Consider the following 20194-nt stretch of genomic DNA (forward strand, 5'->3'; position numbering starts at 1 on the left):
GGTCCTCATCAGAAGCTCAGATATAATCAGAGGCTCTCCTCGAAAGCAGGTGGTGTCAGCTGTATGCTCTGTATACCGCAGTTAGCAAGGTGGGCTGTATGTGTGGCTCTACAGATGAAATGGTGGACGCCAGACCTTGGGGCCCTGTCCATGTTCCAGAACATTCCAGAACAGTTCCTTAACAGGATGAGCCACCCAGCAGCCCCAGGGGCCTCTATGTTCAGGAACCACTTAAAAGCTCTTTCAAAGGAAAAAAAAAAAAAAAAAAACGTGGATCAGGAACACATCAGATGTTCTCAAAGATATTTATTAATTTAGAGAAATCCCGCACTACTGCCAGTTACATCATTACCAGCAGTCACTCCATTGCCTGTAATGCTTCTTCTGAACAGTCCCAGGGCACTGGATGTAGCTGGGCTTACACTGAGAAGTTTTTTAGGCACTATACAAGCAGACTAACATTATTACATTTACTACAACAGTGGGCCCAGAGTCAGGTTGTGTGAGATCGGTGTCAGTTCCAGAAATGTCCAGTGTGAGGAGGTGCCCCACAGATATAAACCCCAAGGCCCTGCTTCTACAGTGTAGCTTCCTGTTTGCCTCGTTTCTTCTTCAAACAAAACATTTATATTGCTTGGTTCTTTGATAATGAATGAATGAATGAATGAATGAATGCATGGATGAATTAATGAATGAATGAATGATTGGCACGATTTTAACATTTTATTTTATTTTTTATTTTTTTTTACATCGATCATCCTGATTTTATAATCTTTTTTTATCTGCTTTTTTACTAAATCGACAAGATCAAAATAAGACTGTTACGGATCACCGTTTTGTGTCGCTATCTGCTTTTTCGGCTTGGTAACGGAGACACAGTTCCAGACACGTATAGCCATCTTGTGATCGCCCTACCATTACAGCGTGTGCCTCCTCGTCCGGCTGAGAGGGCTGCCTCTGCCTGGAGTGGAGATTCACGGAGCTGGAGAGGAGAACATCTGTCCTCCACCAGGTCAAAGAGAATGAGGAGCTCCTGGACTCCTCTGGAGACCATGGGACCATGGCGGGAGAAGAGCCGCCCCATGTCCTGGAGTTGCTGTAGAGCAGGCTGAAGATCCTTGGATCCAGCTGAGTGCCAGACCCAACTGCTCGGCTAGCTTCACCCCACCCCAATGCAGGGCAGTCCGCAGAAGTCTGCCTTCTATCAGACCAAAACAGGAAACAGACTGTTTACCTTGCTGACAGGGGGTCAGCAGGGTGTGATAAAGAGACAGTGCTCAGGTACAACACATCCAGTTGGATCAGCATTATGTAAAACCTAGGTTCTCCATAATACAGTGCAGTCGCGTTTTGTATTGTTGGAAGACCGATGTCATGGGGAAGGAGTTGGTGTCTCAGCTATAAAGGTTAACCCAGAGTGATATGCGTAAAGAGATGGTGCAAGCTGGATCATTAATGTTGTGTGTTGTTATCTCTGTGTCTTCATTTGATGTCTTGGTGTTTTAGTTTGATCTTGGAATATATAAGGGGAAAGCTGCAATGGTTTGGGACACTTGTCAACACTCTCTCCTGTGCATATGCCTGTGTATATGGCCATTTCACCACTCACATTTTGCACAATTGAATATTGTCATTATTACTGAACACACAGAACAATAAACTGTAAACTATATTGAATCCTGTCTTAGTGAAGATGGGTCAGCCATTCTTACTGAAGCATCTCCCCATAATTAGAGTTTTATTTTTTTGTACAGCACAGTAGAAGAAATGGGGTGGACTGGCTGCCATCTTTTAAAATTCCGTAAACTGTAAGGTTAATTTAGTACCTTTGAGTACCATGCTGTGCTGCGTAAATGCCAGCTCTCAGTGCTGGCTGTCAGTGCACAGGCCATCCAAACAAGCTTCCACAATGATTTCTGAGAGCTCTTATCCATAATCCAGACAAAACTTGTTAGAATTATCATCAGTGGAGGTTCTAATTTTCACACAGATACAGACACTGACTACAAGGCTATTCTATTATTCACTATTAACTATAGGACCTACTGAATTCTATGGCTTTTATTCAGCATGTTTCAGGACCGATCCACAGCCGTGGTCACACCTTAGACCTGGTCATTTCTAGAGGAATTTCATACGTGATTTTCAGACTAACCTACAGGGTCCAAGTTAAACTACGCGGTCGTTCCCTGCACTTGGAACTGTACTTCCCTCTAGGGTTTCCAACACACCTGTTCCTGGTTTTGGTTATACACTTTGTTGTACGTCGCTCTGGATAAGAGCGTCTGCCAAATACCTGTAATGTAATGTAATGTAATCTGTAATATCATATTGTCAATACTGCCATATCTGATCATTAGTGCATAATTTGTAATACCATGATCAATTGCAAACAACTAAAAACAGAAACGTGATATTACCCCTTTGGTTGCTCGGCACTATACTTCTTATTTCTGTACCCATCCAAATCTGACTGCACTGATTTATGTAATCATTTCAACGCTCAGCCGAAAACTCTGTAGCTCCCGTTAAGGTAAAAAATATTCTCAAAACAGGAGGTGGAATGGAGGAATGAAAGCATCCCACAGCTTAAGCGATGCTGTCGTGGGGCGGAGCGATGGAGGAAAATCAAATCACAGGTATTTTATGACATTTGGCACAGAGTTTTAAAAAAAATTCTAAATGATATTTATAATAACCCCAGAAAGCCGCTTTCCACTATCGACCACCTCCTCAATCCTCCCCATGTCCACACAAGGGATTTGTCTCAATATCAAAATGCACAGAATTTACTTCTTTTTTCTGAGTTGAAAATATTAATTCTGGTGTAAAACAATCGGGGGTTAATCAATAATTAACCCCCCTATTCCTCCATGCAGAGTCTTCTGAGATTGATTTGAAATTATTCCTCATGACATGCTGCACAAAGTTGTTACTGAATTCAAGTCCCCAGCCAGTCTTGTAGACCCCACCGCCACCTCGCTTTTTAACAGGCACTGATCTTAGCTGGTTTAAGACCTAACAGCACAACTCTGAGAGTTCTAATGTCATGCAGTGTCCTTCAGGGATCAATTCTCAGACCAGTCCTTTTTAACCTTGATATGCTACCTCTGGGAGGTGTTATGACTACAAACACGATCCGGACTAAGAAGTAGCAGGGCATAAGAGTCACTGTTGACACCAACTCGCACGTGGAGATCCCGCGGCCTGAAAAGTGTGCGCTTGTTTGCAAGCCCTGGTTTTCTTTTCTCCCGGGTAATTAGTGCTACTGATTGGCCAGGATGTCTTCACACCTGACTCCCAGGCAAAGGGAGGGTGGACAACCAGCAGTTCTCAGCCCTCGAGGACTGTGAGTTGCTGATCCCTGCATTAAAGAATACATTGCAGAAGCTCATCCTGAGGTCGAGAACCTGACTGAAAACTGTGGAGGCAGGTACCCTGTCTGCGATAACAATAAACAAAAAATGTCAAGCCATTGACCTGTTTAAAAAAGGCTGAGAAGATGAACTGGGAGAATGGAGGAAGCTGCTGCACTCGTGAGATGTTCCTGGAAGCAGAAGTGGCAATGATAGAAATACAGACGGAGAAAGAAAAAGAGGAAGAAGTGAAGAGAGAACTGGAGACGTTACAGCCCAAGTGTAAATCAGGAGTTGACGCTTGACAAAAAAGTGGGGCAAGGGGGAATATCTACAGAGGGGGGAGGACAAATTCATACAACGGAAAAAGCAGGACAGGAGGTTGAAAGAGAGGAACAACACAGAAGAAATAATAAGCCAGATAAAGAGCAGGGGGGGTTACAGGGACACCTGACACTTCTGGTGAGGAAAGGAGGAGAGGAAGGGAGAGGAGGAAATGAGGTGAGGGAAGGAGGAGAGGAAAGGAGGTGAGGAAGGGAGGAGAGGAAGGGAGAGGAGGAAATGAGGTGAGGGAAGGAGGTGAGGAAATGAGGTGAGGGAAGGAGGAGAGGAAAGGAAGTGAGGAAGGGAGAGGAGGAAAGGAGGTGAGGAAGGGAGGAGAGGAAGGGAGAGGAGGAAATGAGGTGAGGGAAGGAGGTGAAGAAAGGAGAGGAGGAAATGAGTGAGGAAGGAGGAGAGGAAGGGAGGAGAGGAAAGGAGGTGAGGACGGGAGAGGAGGAAATGAGGTGAGGGAAGGAGGAGAGGAAGGGAGAGGAGGAAATGAGGTGAGGGAAGGAGGTGAGGAAAGGAGAGGAGGAAATGAGGTGAGGGAAGGAGGAGAGGAAGGGAGGAGAGGAAAGGAGGTGAGGGAAGGAAGAGAGGAAAGGAGGTGAGGAAAGGAGGTGAGGGACGGGAGGAGAGGAAAGGAGGTGAGGAAAGGAGAGGAGGGGCCAGTCAACCATAGAAGCAAGAGCAACATGACAGAGGAGGAAGAAAACTGTAAACAAGAGAGAAAAAAAAGAATGAGATGAAGAAGGGAGTGAGAAACTATGGGGGAGAAAGAGAGAAAGGGGTCAGAATTTTTAGTTTACACTTACTGGTTCTGAGACTATTAGGGTTAACCGGTAATGGTTTTTAAATAGAGAACTACAGAGCTATAAATATTGTAACCTGTGTACACAAATACACACGATATGCACAGTACGTCACACTACAGCACAGCACAATAACCTTCTGTAAGTGTAGAAATTCTGCGCAGATGAGATTTTAAGGCTATTATTTTGACAGCACACCTAATTTACGGTACCATACAAACTCAAAATTATAATTTGCTGTCCCATATTGCTCCACTATGTGATTATTAGCTCCAGTATGCAAAGCCCCCAGCAGCAATATCTCATTTAACAACAGGGGGGCCTTTCCTGTGGTAATATATACATACAAAAATACTACACAACAACACAACACAATATATATTAGGGCATGCAGAGACCTCATTATCTGTATCTGTATCTGTTCAACCAACAAATTATTTTCATCGATGTATGCTGTATAACTCGACTACTGATAGAAGACAGGGAAATGGCGTGGTTATATACAGAATCACTTAAATCAAAACAAGGCAAATGCTGTATATATTGCTAACGAATATTAATCTGCTATGCAATGTTTGTACCAAATTACCAAAGCATCGACATTGAAGAAGCAGGAATGGGGGTTTATACAGAAGTACTTTAATCGAAATCATTTACCTATAATTTGACATGCAATTGTTGTCTCAAAGCATCAATTGATTAATATTTCATAATTATGAAATATATTTCCACATCCTCATATTGTACTTTTCATCTCTCTATTTTTTTTATTTTTAACTAAACTAAGTTTTATGAACTGTCTGGACCCTGAGATCCGCTGGGAGGTGGGTGAAAAAAGGTACAAACCAATGAATATCTCAGCTCAAAATAGTTGTATCTTTAATGTATTGTGCACATAATTGTAATTAAGGAAAACAATGTTTTATAAAGAATGTATACTATTGGTACTAGCTTTTACATAAAATATTTCAAGTTTACTGAGTGTAATTAATGCTGAGAATTTTTTTACCCACGAAAATAATCGGTCATCCTCCTCTTTTGTCCTCCCTTATCCATCTTTCTTAAACTGTCGAATTGAAACCAGCGGCGACTGGTGAGCTGAAAATTGGTGATGCGCAAAACTTTCCTTTAAACTAATCATTGATCTCTAACTGTTTTAATTAATTTTCAGTGATTAACAATGCAAACGATCTGAAGCAATTGAAAGGGACACAGCTTCTTCGCATTGTGTGAGGGAGTTTAAATGATAAATGCGATTTAGAAAAATCAGTTTTAATCACTAAGCAGTGGCGGAATCTTCCCCTGATTTTCCTTGAGTATCAATGCAATTAATGCTCAAAATAGGCTACTCAATACTATCATATATAGCCAGCTCTCCCCATATAGGCAGTTTTAGCGAGTAGCCTAGGCCTTATAGCCAACATTTATTTTCATTTGCAGTACGAAATTGTGCACATTTTTAATCAACATTATTTGTGGATACATGCACTTCTTTCTCCGCACTCGAATTCATGGCAAATATCTGCAATGCGTAGATTGTAAACAAAATTGAAGTGTAGGTTTTGTTTTTGCTTGTTATTCTGAAAGCTAACACGGTAGATAACAGACTGGTGTATCTTGTTTATTAAGTGTAGACTAGCTACTTGGTGATTAAAACGGATTTTAAACGGATAAATTGAATTTATGATTTAATCCCCCTAACACGGTATGAAGATGCTGTGTGTTAGGCTACTTGCCATTTGATTAGTCCAATCGTTGGCACACTTGATAATAAAGTAAAATTACTAATGATTAGTTTAAAGGAAAGTTTTGCGCACCACCGATTTTCAGCTAACCAGTCGCCGCTGAATAAAACGTTATGTATGAGGGAAATATTCATTCCTATCTTAGCTGCTGACCAGCAACCTGCTGATTTTTTGCTCAAGCAATCAAAGCTGCCATTAATAATAGCTGGCGTTCGTGGGGGCTGTTTATTCTTCTCTCTTTAAAATGTTGCATAGATGAAATTACATGTTAATGAAATTGCCTACCGCGTACCCTGCATAACAGTAATAGCCTACATGAACTATCTTGCCTGTTTTATTTATTTATTTTTTCTCCTACTGAACTAAGTTTGGATAGACTGCAAACCATCTGATGTTCTCATATTTTCCAATGGTGGCAACTGTTACCATGAATAATTTCGTGTTCATTATAGCCTATGACTGATACATACAGCATGCTACATCTTAAACGGATAAATATTGACTGACATACACGGTAAAACGTCGGTTTTTAAATATTTTGACTGTGTTTTGTTATGGAGGAAATTAACACATATAGCTAAACACTACAGGTTCTAAGCTTCATTTTGATGTATAGTTTGCGGGGGTTTGAAAGAAATCCAGCTGCCACACCAGGCTTGTGTCTCGCTAGCTCCTGCACCTCCTCCTCGATGCGAGAGTTTCCCCAAGTGATAACCCGGAACCTGCTATCCCGCTGCCTGCTGCGCGCTGACTCGGTGGGGGCGACTACAGAATATAGCGATCACTTTTCAATAATGTGTAGTAAAGGAAACGACTAGTTAGTGAAATCAAAGTCCTATGTCGCAAACAGAATGGGCATTTTTAGCTAGGCTAGTGGCCATCCACAATGATATGAATCGATTTGAAGAAACATCATGGCTGACGCACAGAACTTATTAAACGTTTTGCCGCGCAGTGGCTCAAAATTCGTGTGTGTAACTGGTCCACCCCACCCCTCCCCCCCTTTCTTGGCATGTTCAGATAAGTCATGTTCTTATCTGATGGAAAGAGGGAAAGAGGTGGGTCATTGAAGGTGAACTTTGAACGGAACAAAGAAGAAGTAGAAGAGAAGGGGGAGAAGCAGAAAACTTTTTTCAAGAGAGATTTTTAAAAATCTACTCTTTTATTTTGCCTTTTTCAGTAGGCTAGTTTAATTACCATTAATCAGTTTAGTAGTATTTTATTTTTGCATTTTTTAGACGTTCTATATATAAGTAGATATAAACAATCAAAGTGTAATCAATACAATGATCTGTAAGTACATTCTCTTTTATACTACCTACGTGAGTGTAATCATGTAATTCTATGAAGTATAACCACAGCATTTACTATCTACTGTTTGTTTTTCTGTACATATATATAAGTATATATATATACTTTCTGATCGTGAACAATAATTAAAGTCATCGTAACAGGTAGATTAAGCAAATGTGAGCCAAGTGCAACAGTCAAAAATGTATATTAGTAGTATATTTGTAAATACGTAATTATTACCTGCGGTAAGATTTGAAGCTGGAGGCTTGTTTTTGAAAAATGCATCATTCTCTTTTCATTCCCACAGGACCATTTTGAATTTTATGTTTTGAGAACATATTTTTCTGTACCAGCCATGGCAGGGTGGATTGATTCCCGTGAGTAGTGACACAACTGTGTCTAAGTTATCTCTCTCCTGTGGGTTTAATGCAAACATTGAACATTAGTATATATTCACAATCAAAGAAAATGATACAAAATCAAGGGATTATTTCCTTTCTACTGCTTTAGCAAGTGCATAAAGGGACTTTATTTTAAATTTAGTCTGAACTTTATTATATTACAGTTTTTTTTCCTTAGTATTAGTATTATCTTATTTGCTTCTTAGTAGTTCATTGATTATGTGATGATATGGTAGATTATGGAAAGGAAGGAAGGAAAGGAGGACATTTTATATTTGTTTATTAGTTCTCTTGAGTGAGGAGACAGTTGAGGCTAAATGCTGACGGCTACCTATAACCGTGTGAACATCAATGAAATCTTTTTAAAGCTAAATTTTAGTAAGGGTGGCGTGGGATGCCCAGGGGTGAGGGAAAAGGTGTAGAAGTCCTAATTTGAAATGACTTTGTTTAAATGCTAGAAGTATAAAAAAATCCATGATTGGAACTTGAGGTTGCTATGAACTGTGGGAGCCATGCCATATAGCTGGGATTACAGAGACATGTCTTGGGGAGGAGGATGGGGATGAATATAATATAGAGGGGTACAAACTCATTAGGAAGGATAGATCCAGTAAGACAGGTGGGGGTATGGCTCTCTATATATAAAAACATTTTTATTGATGTAATGTGCAGGAAATTCTGTAAATTTACCAGTTCAAGTCTAGTGAGGATATTTGATTTAAGCTCATAGGGGAACATTACATTACATTACATTTATTTAGCAGACGCTTTTATTCAAAGTGACATACGAAAGTGCATATCATGGTCATTCAAACAACTATAAAACAAGGTTTGATAAGGTACAATAAGGACCATGAAAAGGACCTTACACTAGGCGTGTATTACTGGCCACAAGCTTCAGACAGCAGTGTGAATTCAGTGCTCTTTGGAACCATAAAACAAGCTTATCAGGGAGTGAGACTATTATTATGGGTGACTTCAATTACCCTGCTATTAATTGGGAATTGACGAAAGGGCAAAAAGTGTGGACAAGTGTGGCAGAATTTTTAGATTATAAATGAGGTTATAAATGACCTTTTTGGAACAGTATGTCAATCAGCCCACAACAGGGAAATAAATTCTGGATCTGGTGCTATGTGGTGCTCCAGACATAATTTGTAGCATAGAGGTAATTGAGCCACTTTGGACTAGTGATCATTCTAGAGTTAGTTTTGATATATTTTGGCAAATTAACAAGGCCTCATCTATGGCCAGAATCTAACATTTTAGACATGCCAATTTTAACATGATGTGAGCAAATTTAAGTAATATTGACTGGGTGCAACTTCTTGATTGCAAGACTGTGAATGAAAAGTGCTGGGACCACTACTCTTCCTCATTTATATCAATGACCTCGACAGGGACATATAAAGTACATTAGTAAAATTTTAAGATGGTATAAAACTGGGAGACCTAGCTAATAGTTTGGAATCTACTAAAGTAATCCAAGAAGTGGGCAGAAACCTGGCAAATGAAATTCAATATAGCCAATTGTAAAGTTCTGCATGTGGGAAATAAAAACATTGGGCAAGATTACTTTCTGGGAGGAACAAAATATGAATGTGCTCAATTTGAAAAAGACTTGGGAGTAATGGTTGATCAAAGCCTTTCAGGTTCTAGGCACTGTGCTGTTGCAGTACAACAAAAAAAGGCCAACGGGATGCTGGGATATATAGCCAAAAGTACTGAGTATAAAACCAAGGTAGTTATACTTATCTTATACAATACATTTGTTAGACCACACTTGGAATATTGTGTGCAGTTCTGGGGACCAGACTACCAGAAATATATAGAGGATCTGATCGGGAAAATGTTCAAAGAAGAGCAACCAAATTGATTCCTGGTATGAAAGATAAAAGCTATGAGGAAAGACTTAAGATGCTTAATCTCTTCAAGCTTAGGCCTGTTCTTGACATTATGTTGTGTTATGAATTCAAATTGAGTTAAATTAAATTGAGAAAATAATAATAATAAGAAAAATACTAATACTAATAATAATACTTGTTTTTATTATGTGACCAAAGACCAGTGTAGCATACAGTATATATTAGAGAAGTGTAAACACAATATTATTCTGATAAGCAAATGATAGCATCCTGATGCTGTTTGTTTTAATGAAGAGATTATTTTATATTTGGCGTTGTACACAATACCGTATGTGGGTTCCACATTTTATATTGTGCCTCATTGGGCATTAAGTAATGACTCACTGTGCTATTTCCAGGAGATGTGAAAACAGAGGCTTCGCGGGGAAGAACCAGTCCTGACTTTGATCGTCCCAACAGTACGTCAATACCCCTGAAGAAAAAAAATAACAAACTATTTATTTCTATGAACTGGCGAAACATATACAAAGGTCTAAAAAGTTAACTTTTTTATTTTAAAGTGCTTTTCCTTGACCTTGTATTATAGTAAACATTTTGTCCCACTTTGCAGTGTCTGAGCTGAGGGTTGTGCTGCTGGGGAAGTCTGGAGAACTGAAGAGTAAAGTGGGGAACATCATCCTGGGGGCAGAGGTGCTTTCAGTGAAAGATCAGTGTGAGAGAGTTAAAGGTCTGGTGAATAGTAGGCCTGTGGCTCTGATCAACACTCCAGACTTACTGGACCCCAAGCTCCCTGACAGGAAATTATTCCATCAGATAGAGAGATGTGTTACCCTGTCTGCCCCAGGTCCCCATGCATTCCTGCTGGTGCTGGAGAAGGACAACATTACATCTGAGGGGAAAAAAAGATTTGAGAAAATCCTGCGCTATTTCAGTCCTGAGGCCTTCATGTACTCGATGGTACTGGCCACACAGGGGAGTAAAAGAACTCTCTTTGACCTGCCTTATACCCAAGTTCTGAAAATGTGTAGTGGAAGGTGTTACACGTTTCACAACACGGATGAGATTAATTACACCCAGGTTACTGAACTAATGGAGAAAATAGAGCAGATGGTGAGGCAGAATGGAGGAGGTTTCCTCAGCTGTGAGATCTTCAAGGAGCCAGAATCAGTCACGGTTCGAGAGCTGGAGGCCAGGCACAAGACTGAGCTGGAGGAGAAGGACAGGAAGATCAGAGAATTAGAAGAACGTATTAAGGGCACATCACAGGGTAAGTGGAGAGGTTCATCATTTCTTCATAAGGGTATATCAGTGGACAAGTGTGGAGAGGTTCATCATTTCTTTATAAGGGTATGTCAGGGGACGAGTGTGGAGAGGTTCATCGTTTGTTTATCAGATAAGCCACTCCTAAAAGTGTATAATCGGTTGATCTGTTAATGTGTCACACAAGTCCTGTGTTCTGGCATCAAATGAAGGAACACATAATGATGAGAACAAGCCATTTAGTCCACTTAATCCTTCAGATGTTCCATTAATCTACAGAATTCTAATGCCAGAGAATTCTAAGCATGCCGGTGAATTCTATCCAACAAAGCAATTTAGATTCACCTGTCTTAGTCAGTGGTTTCCACCTCGCATGTTCCATGTTTGTGAAAACATGATGAACAGTCATGATGGACTGATGGATGGCATTTATTTATATGCGCCCTTCTTTTAGCAATTCTTTCCCAGCACCTATATATTGTGACACTCTCTACATAACCCCCACAGGATTGTGCCAAAAGATCAATGTTAATTGAATCTGTTTTTTTTAAATAACAAATGGAATAAATACCACAGGTGTCAGAATTCAGTTTTCGACAGCTAAAGGCACTCCTGTTTGGTTGATGGTGGAATCGGTTGATTGCTGGTATTCAATGTGTTTCAGCACCAGAGATTTATTTAATCACTGACTAGCTGGTGAGTCCACACACCTTGTTATCAAGGTCTTCACTGGCAGCTCATTTAAAGGAAACAATACCTGCTGACACTGCTGTGCTTTAGGACTTTGACACCCCTGAGAAGGCTTTTTATGATGGCCTTGATTCTCTGGATTTTCTCTCTGAGTTGTACTGTGTGTCTTTATTTGGCAGGCGCTGGGGGTAAAGATCAGAGCTCTGACTGTGTGAGGATAGTGCTCGTGGGGAAGACAGGAAATGGGAAAAGTGCCACAGGAAACACCATACTGCAGAGGGAGGAGTTCCTGTCGGAGGGCAGTATGAAATCAGTGACGACCTGCTGTAAGAAAGGAGTAGGGGAAGTAGCTGGCAGGCGCGTTGCTGTAGTTGACACGCCGGGTCTCTTTGACGCATCATTTTCAAAAGAGAAGGTCAAGGAGGAAATAGCCAAATGCATCTCCTTTTTGGCCCCAGGACCTCATGTGTTTCTCCTAGTGCTACAGATTGGAAGAATCACAGAGGAGGAGAAGGACACATTGCAGCTCATTAAGAGCACCTTTGGTAAAACGGCTGAAATGTTCACCATAGTCATATTCACAAGAGGGGATGATCTTAGAAATGAATCCATTGAAAGCTTCATTCAACAAGGTGACCCTGTAATCAAAAATCTGATTCAAGACTGTGGAAACAGGTTTCATGTCTTCAATAATAATGACATGAGCAATCGCACCCAAGTGTCTGAGCTGCTGGATAAGATAGATGTGATGGTTCAGAGGAATGGAGGAGGCTGTTACACCAATGAGATGTTCCAGGAGGCAGAATTTACCATAAGGAAAGAGTACGAAAGAATACTGAGAGAGAATTCGGAAGAGATGCAGAGAGAGAAGGAGAGCGTGGAGGCAAAATATGAAGCGGAGATGAAAGAGATGAGGAGGACGATGGAAGAGCAGAGACACAAAGCAGAAGAAGAAATAATGCTTCAGGAACAAAAGCTGAAAGACAAAGAAGAACATTTAAGGATGGAAGTAGAAAAGTGGAAGAAAAAAGATAAGGAAATAAAACAGAGGAGAGACAGGGAAGACATAAAGAGGAAGGCAGGACAAGAATCAGAGTGGAAGAGCAAAATAGATGAGATTGAGGAAACGAAAAGGACGCTGGAAGAGGAGTTGAAACGTAGGGAAGAGGAAGAGAAGCAGAGGGCGGAAAGAGAGAGGAAACAGAGGGAAGAGCTGATGGAAAAACAAAAAAGAGAAAAGAGAGAATTCGAGGCAAGGCAAGCAGAAGAAAAGAAAAAGAGGAATCGAGAGGAGCAGGAGAGGAAAAACAATGAGGCGAGACAAAGACTTGAGTGGGAACAGAGAATTAAAGAGACAGAAAATGAGAAAAAAGAGATACAGGAATACATGAAGAAAAGAGCTAAGGAATGGGAGCAGGAAAGGGAAAAGGAACAGAAAAGGAAAGAGAAGGATGAGCAGGACAGAAGACAGAAAGAAGAGCAAGAGAGAACAGAGTATGCATTGAAAGAAAGCAAAATGCGGGAAGAGTTTGAAAAAGCAATGGAACAAGAAAGACAAAAGGGAGAGAATGAAAGGACATCTAAAGAGCAACTAGAAAGGGAGCTTGAAGAAAAGCAAAGGCAGCTGAAAAAACAACAAGAGCAGTTGGACAAGGAAATAAAAGAGGAGGCAGACAGAAGATCTAAGGAGGACGCACAGAAAAAGGAGGAGGAGAGGAAAAGGCAGGAATTGTTGCAGAAGGAACTTGAGAAGGAACGTGAAGAACTTCAGAAGAGGAAGATTGATGAAGAGGCTAGGAAAACAAAAGAAGAGAAAACATTTGAAGCCATGGAGATAGTCTGTCTTAGAATCATTCTTGAAAATTATCGGAAACATGAAGAAGCTGCTAGAAAAAAAGCAGAGGAATTTAATAACTTTAAGGAGGAACAGGGAAGAAAGCTAACTCAATTACAAGAAGAGCTTCAGCGCCAAACTGCACATGGTCATGGGAAAAAGAAAGGCAAAAAATGTTTAATAATGTAGCGCTGAAAAAGGCATGTGTTCATGTGCTAGGCCATGGTAAGGGTCATTACACTGCTGCGATGTTTTAGGGATGTTCCATGGCCAAAACCTGAACATGATTTTGGCCCTTAAGCAGAGCTGATAACCCACATTTCATTTGAATAGGTGTGTAATGGCAGCAGTGTGACTCATCTGCAAGTCTCATCAGAAGGTCAGTTATCGGTGCTCCCAGGCCAGGGTTGAGAAACACTGTGCTAGGCCATGGAATGTACAATTACTTCTGTGTTGATCAAGTTCTCCATGTGGAATGCACCAATGGACAGAAGACTGCCTTGTGAAAACATCAATATTGGGCCCTTTATTAGAAGATGCTTTCCCCACATTTTTGTTTGAATTTTTAATGGTCAATCATGCATGCTCACCCTGCAAGGGTCCTCATCAGAAGCTCAGATATAATTAGAGGCTCTCCTCGAAAGCAGGCGGTGTCAGCTGTATACTCTGTATACCGCAGTTAGCAAGGTGGGCTGTATGTATGGCTCTGCAGATGAAATGGTGGACGCCAGACCTTGGGGCCCTGTCCATGTTCCAGAACATTCCAGAACAGTTCCTTAACAGGATGAGCCACCCAGCAGCCCCAGGGGCCTCTATGTTCAGGAACCGCATAAAAGCTCTTTCAAAAAAAAAAAAAAAAAAACGTGGATCAGGAACACATCAGATGTTCTCAAAGATATTTATTCATTTAGAGCAACCCCGCATTACTGCCAGTTACATCATTACCAGCAGTCACTCCATTACCTGTAATGCTTCTTCTGAACAGTCCCAGGACACTGGATGTAGCTGGGCTTACACTGAGTAGTTTTCAGGCACTATACAAGCAGACTGACATTATTACATTTACTACAACAGTGGGCTCAGAGTCAGATTGTGTGAGATCGGTGTCAGTTCCAGAAATGTCCAGTGTGAGGAGGTGCCCCACAGATATAAACCCCAAGGCCCTGCTTCTACAGTGTAGCTTCCTGTTTGCCTCGTTTCTTCTTGTGTAAATTCTAAATATATGCACAAAACAAACAGAACACTTATATTGCTTGGTTCGTTGATAATGAATGAATTAATGAATGAATGAATGAATGAATGAATGATTTGCACGATTTTAATTTATTTTTTATTATTTTTTTAGATCGATCATCCTGATTTTATAATATTTTTGATCCGCTTTTTACTAAATCGACAAGATCAAAATAAGACTGTGTTACGGATCACCGTTTTGTGTCGCTATCTGCTTTTTCGGCTTGCTAACGGAGACGCAGTTCCAGACACGTATGGCCATCTTGCGATCGCCCTACCATGCCAGCGCGTGCCTCCTCGTCCGGCTGAGAGGGCTGCCTCTGCCTGGAGTGGAGATTCACGGAGCTGGAGAGGAGAACATCTGTCCTCCACCAGGTCAAAGAGGATGAGGAGCTCCTGGACTCCTCTGGAGACCATGGGACCATGGCTGGAGAAGAGCTGGACTCAGCCGTCCCATGTCCTGGAGTTGCTGCAGAGCAGGCTGAAGATCTTGGATCCAGCTGAGCGCCAGACCCAACTGGCCGGCTAGCTCCACTCCACCCCAATGCAAGGCAGTCTGCAGAAGTCTGCCTTCTATCAGACCAAAACAGAAAACAGACTGTTTACCTTGCTGACAGGGGGTCAGCAGGGTATGATAAAGAGACAGTGCTCAGGTACAACACATCCAGTTGGATCAGCATTATGTAAAACCTAGGTTCTCCATAATACAGTGTTTTGTATTGTTGGAAGACCGATGTCATGGGGAAGGAGTTGGTGTCTCAGCTATAAAGGTTAACCCAGAGTGATATGCGTAAAGAGATGGTGCAAGCTGGATCATTAATGTTGTGTTTTGTTATCTCTGTGTCTTCATTTGATGTCTTGGTGTTTTAGTTTGATCTTGGAATATATAAGGGGAAAGCTGCAATGGTTTGGGACACTTGTCAACACTGTCTCCTGTGCATATGCCTGTGTATATGGCCATTTCACCACTCACATTTTGCACAATTGTATATTGTCATTATTACTGAACACACAGAACAATAAACTGTAAACTATATTGAAACCTGGCTTAGTGAAGATGGGTCAGCGACTCTTATTGAAGCATCTCCCCATAATTAGAGTTTTTTTTTTGTACAGCACAGTAGAAGAAATGGGGGTGGACTGGCTGCCATCTTTTAAAATTCCGTAAAATGTAAGGTTTAATTTAGTACCTTTGAGTACCATGCTGTGCTGCGTAAATGCCAGCCCTCAGTGCTGGCTGCCAGTGCGCAGGCCATCCAAACAAGCTTCTACAATGATTTCTGAGAGCTCTTATCCATAATCCACACAAAACTTGTTAGAATTATCATCAGTGGAGGTTCTTATTTGCACACAGATACAGACACTGACTCCAAGGCTATTCTATTGTTTACTATTAATTATAGGACCTACTGAATTCTATGGCTAATGTAATCTGTAATATCATATTGTCAATACTGCCATATCTGATCACTAGTGCATAATTTTTAATACCATGATCAATTGCTCCACTATGTGATTATTAGCTCCAGTATGCAAAGCCCCCAGCAGCAATATCTCATTTAACAACAGGGGGGCCTTTCCTGTGGTTATATATACATACATAAATACACACACACACATATATATATTAGGGGCATGCAGAGACCTCATTATCTGTATCTGTATCTGTTCAACCAACAAAATTATCTTTATCTGTATCTGTATTCGGATAGAAGACAGGAAATGGGCGTGGTTTATACCAGAAGTCACGTTAAATCAGGCAAATGCTGTATTTTCTAACCTAATATTAATTGACAGTGCAATTGTTGTACCTTCAAAGCATCACATTGATTTAATATTGTCATATAATTAATTATGAAATATATTTCCACATCCTCATACTGTACTTTTCATCTCTCTCTTTTTTTTATTTTTAACTAAACTAAGTTTTATGAACTGTCTGGACCCTGAGATCCGCTGGGAGGTGGGTGAAAAAAGGTACAAACCAATGAATATCTCAGCTCAAAATAGTTGTATCTTTAATGTATTGTGCACATAATTGTAATTAAGGAAAACAATGTTTTAAAAAGAATGTATACTATTGGTACTAGCTTTTACATAAAATATTTCAAGTTTACTGAGTGTAATTAATGCTGAGAATTTTTTTACCCACGAAAATAATCGGTCATCCTCCTCTTTTGTCCTCCCTTTCTTCCTCCTTTATCCATCTTTCTTAAACTGTCGAATTGAAACAAAATAAAACCAGCGGCGACTGGTGAGCTGAAAATTGGTGGGGCGCAAAACTTTCCTTTAAACTAATCATTGATCTCGAACTGTTTTAATTAATTTTCAGTGATTAACAATGCAAACGATCTGAAGCAATTGGAAAGGGACACAGCTTCTTCGCATTGTGTTAGGGAGTTTAAATGATAAATGCGATTTAGAAAAATCCGTTTTAATCACTAAGCAGTGGCGGAATCTTCCCCTGATTTTCCTTGAGTATCAATGCAATTAATGCACAAAATAGGCTTAGGCCTTATAGCCAACATTTATTTTCATTTGCAGTACGAAATTGTGCACATTGTTAATCAACATTATTTGTGGATACATGCACTTCTTTCTCCGCACTCGAATTCATGGCAAATATCTGAACAAAATTGAAGTGTAGGTTTTGTTTTTGCTTGTTATTCTGAAAGCTAACACGGTAGATACTGGTGTAGACTGGTGTATCTTGTTTATTACTTGGTGATTAAAACGGATTTTAGACGGATAAATTTAATTTATGATTTAATCTCCCTAACACAGTATGCAGACGCTGTGTGTTAGGCTACTTGCCATTTGATTAGTCAGATCGTTGGCACGCTTGATAATAAAAGAAAATTACTAATGATTAGTTTAAAGGAAAGTTTTGGGCCCCACCAATTTTCAGCTCACCTGTCGCCGCTGTGAACGTTATGTAGGTATGAGGGAAATATTCAATCCAGCTTAGCTGCTGACCAGCAACCTGCTGATTTTGCTCAAGCAGTCTAAGTTGCCGTTCATAATAGCCGGCGTTCGTGGGGGCTGTTTATTCATCTCTCTTTAAAATGTTGCATAGATGAAATTACATGTTAATGAAATTGCCTACCGCGTACCCTGCATAACAGTAATAGCCTACATGAACTATCTTGCCTGTTTTATTTATTTATTTTTTCTCCTACTGAACTAAGTTTGGATAGACTGCAAACCATCTGATGTTCTCATATTTTCCAATGGTGGCAACTGTTACCATGAATGAATTTCGTGTTCATTATAGCCAGACCTATAAATATTGACTGAAATACACGGTAAAACGTCGGTTTTTAAATATTTCGACTGCGTTTTTTTATGGAGGAAATTAACACATACAGCTAAACACTACAGGTTCTAAGCTTCATTTTGATGTATAGGTTGCGGGGGGTTGAAAGAAATCCAGCTGCCACACCAGACTTGTGTCTCGCTAGCTCCCGCACCTCCTCCTCAATGCAAGAGTTTCCCTGAGTGATAGCCGGGAATGGTCAGCTCTTCAGCCCGCTGCCTGCTGTGCGCTGACTCGGTGGGGGCGACTACAGAATATAGCGATCACTTTTCAATAATGTGTAGTAAAGGAAACGACTAGTTAGTGAAATCAAAGTTCTATGCTGCAAACAGAATGGGCATTTTTATCTAGGCCATCCACAATGATATGAATCGATTTGAAGAAACATAATGGCTGACGCACAGAACTTATTTGTTAAACGTTTTGCAGCGCAGTGGCTCAAAGTTCGTGTGTGTAACTGGTGCCCCCCACCCCTCCCCCCCTTTTCTTGGCATGTTCAGGTAAGTCATGTTCTTATCTGATGGAAAGAGGTGGGTCATTGAAAGTGAAAGGAAAAAGTAGAAGAGAGGAAGGGGGAGAAGCAGAAAACCTTTTTCGAGAGAGATTTTTTAAAATCTACTCTTTTATTTTGCCTTTTTCAGTAGGCTAGTTTAATTACCAAAAAAAAAATTCACGCAAAATTTATTCACTCTATATGTTTTTTAATACTCAGTTTAGTAGTAATTTATTTTTGCCTTTTTTAGACGTTCTCTATATAAGTAGATATTATAAACAATCAAAGTGAAATCAATACAATGATTTGTAAGTACATTCTCTTTTATACTACCTACGTGAGTGTAATCATAGAATTCTATGAAGTATAACCACAGCATTTACTATCTACTGTTTGTTTTTCTGTATATATATATACTTTCTGATCGTGAACAATAATTAAAGTCGTCGTAACAGGTAGATTAAGCAAATGTGAGCCAAGTGCAACAGTCAAAAATGTATATCAGTGGTATATTTGTACATACGTAATTATTACCTACGGTAAGATTTGAAGCTGGAGGCTTGTTTTTGAAAAATGCATCATTCTCTTTTCATTCCCACAGGACCATTTTGAATTTTATGTTTTGAGAACATGTTTTCTGTGACGGCCATGGCAGGGCGGACTGGTTCCCGTGAGTAGTGACACAACTGTGTCTAAGTTATCTCTCTCCTGTGGGTTTAATGCAAACATTGAACATTAGTGTATATTCACAATCAAAGAAAATGATACAAAATCAAGGGATTATTTCCTTTCCAAATACTTTGTATAGACTACTGCTTTAGCAAGTGCAAAAGGGGACTTTATTTTAAATTTAGTCTGAACTTTATTATATTACAGGTTTTTTTTCTTAGTATTAGTATTATCTTATTTGCTTCTTAGTAGTTCATTGATTATGTGATGATATGGTAGATTATGGAAAGGAAGGAAGGAAAGGAGGACATTTTATATTTATTTATTAGTTCTCTTGAGTGAGGAGACAGTTGAGGCTAAATGCTGATGGCTACCTATAACCGTGTGAACACCAATTAAATCTTTTTAAAGCTAAATTTTAGTGAGGGTGGCGTGAGATGCCCAGGGGTGAGGGAATAGGGGAGGAGGTGTAGAAGTCAAAATTTGAAATGACTTTGTTTAAATGCTATCCATTAATCCATTATTGGAACTTGAGGTTGATGAAATTCAACATAATGAAATTCAATATAGCCAATTGTAAAGTTCTGCATATGGGAAATAAAACATTGGGCAAGATTACTTTTTTGGAGGAACAAAATATGAATGTGCTCAATTTGAAAAAGACTTGGGAGTAATGGTTGATCAAAGCCTTTCAGGTTCTAGGCACTGTGCCTTTGCAGTAAAAAAAAAACAAAAAACAGGATGCTGGGATATATAGCCAAAGGTACTGCGTATAAAACCAAGGTAGTTATAATTATCTTATACAATACATTTCTTAGACCACACTTGGAGTATTGTGTGCAGTTCTGGGGACCATACTACCAGAAATATATGGAGGATCTAATCTGGAAAATGTTCAAAGAAGAG

The 20194-nt window shown here is 40.0% G+C and overlaps 1 protein-coding gene across 1 annotated transcript in view; it reads left to right on the top strand.

The window, feature by feature from the left end:
* LOC135260429 (uncharacterized) overlaps nt 1-20194 on the top strand; it is a 38281-nt gene that overhangs the window by 11623 nt on the left and 6464 nt on the right. Inside the window, exon 6 of the mRNA XM_064345643.1 lies at nt 10192-10251. Coding sequence (XP_064201713.1) covers nt 10192-10251 — 60 coding nt within the window. The remainder of the gene's footprint in view (nt 1-10191; nt 10252-20194) is intronic.

The sequence above is a fragment of the Anguilla rostrata genome, chromosome 8 (assembly GCF_018555375.3).
Source record: "Anguilla rostrata isolate EN2019 chromosome 8, ASM1855537v3, whole genome shotgun sequence".
In the NCBI taxonomy this organism is placed as follows: domain Eukaryota; kingdom Metazoa; phylum Chordata; class Actinopteri; order Anguilliformes; family Anguillidae; genus Anguilla; species Anguilla rostrata.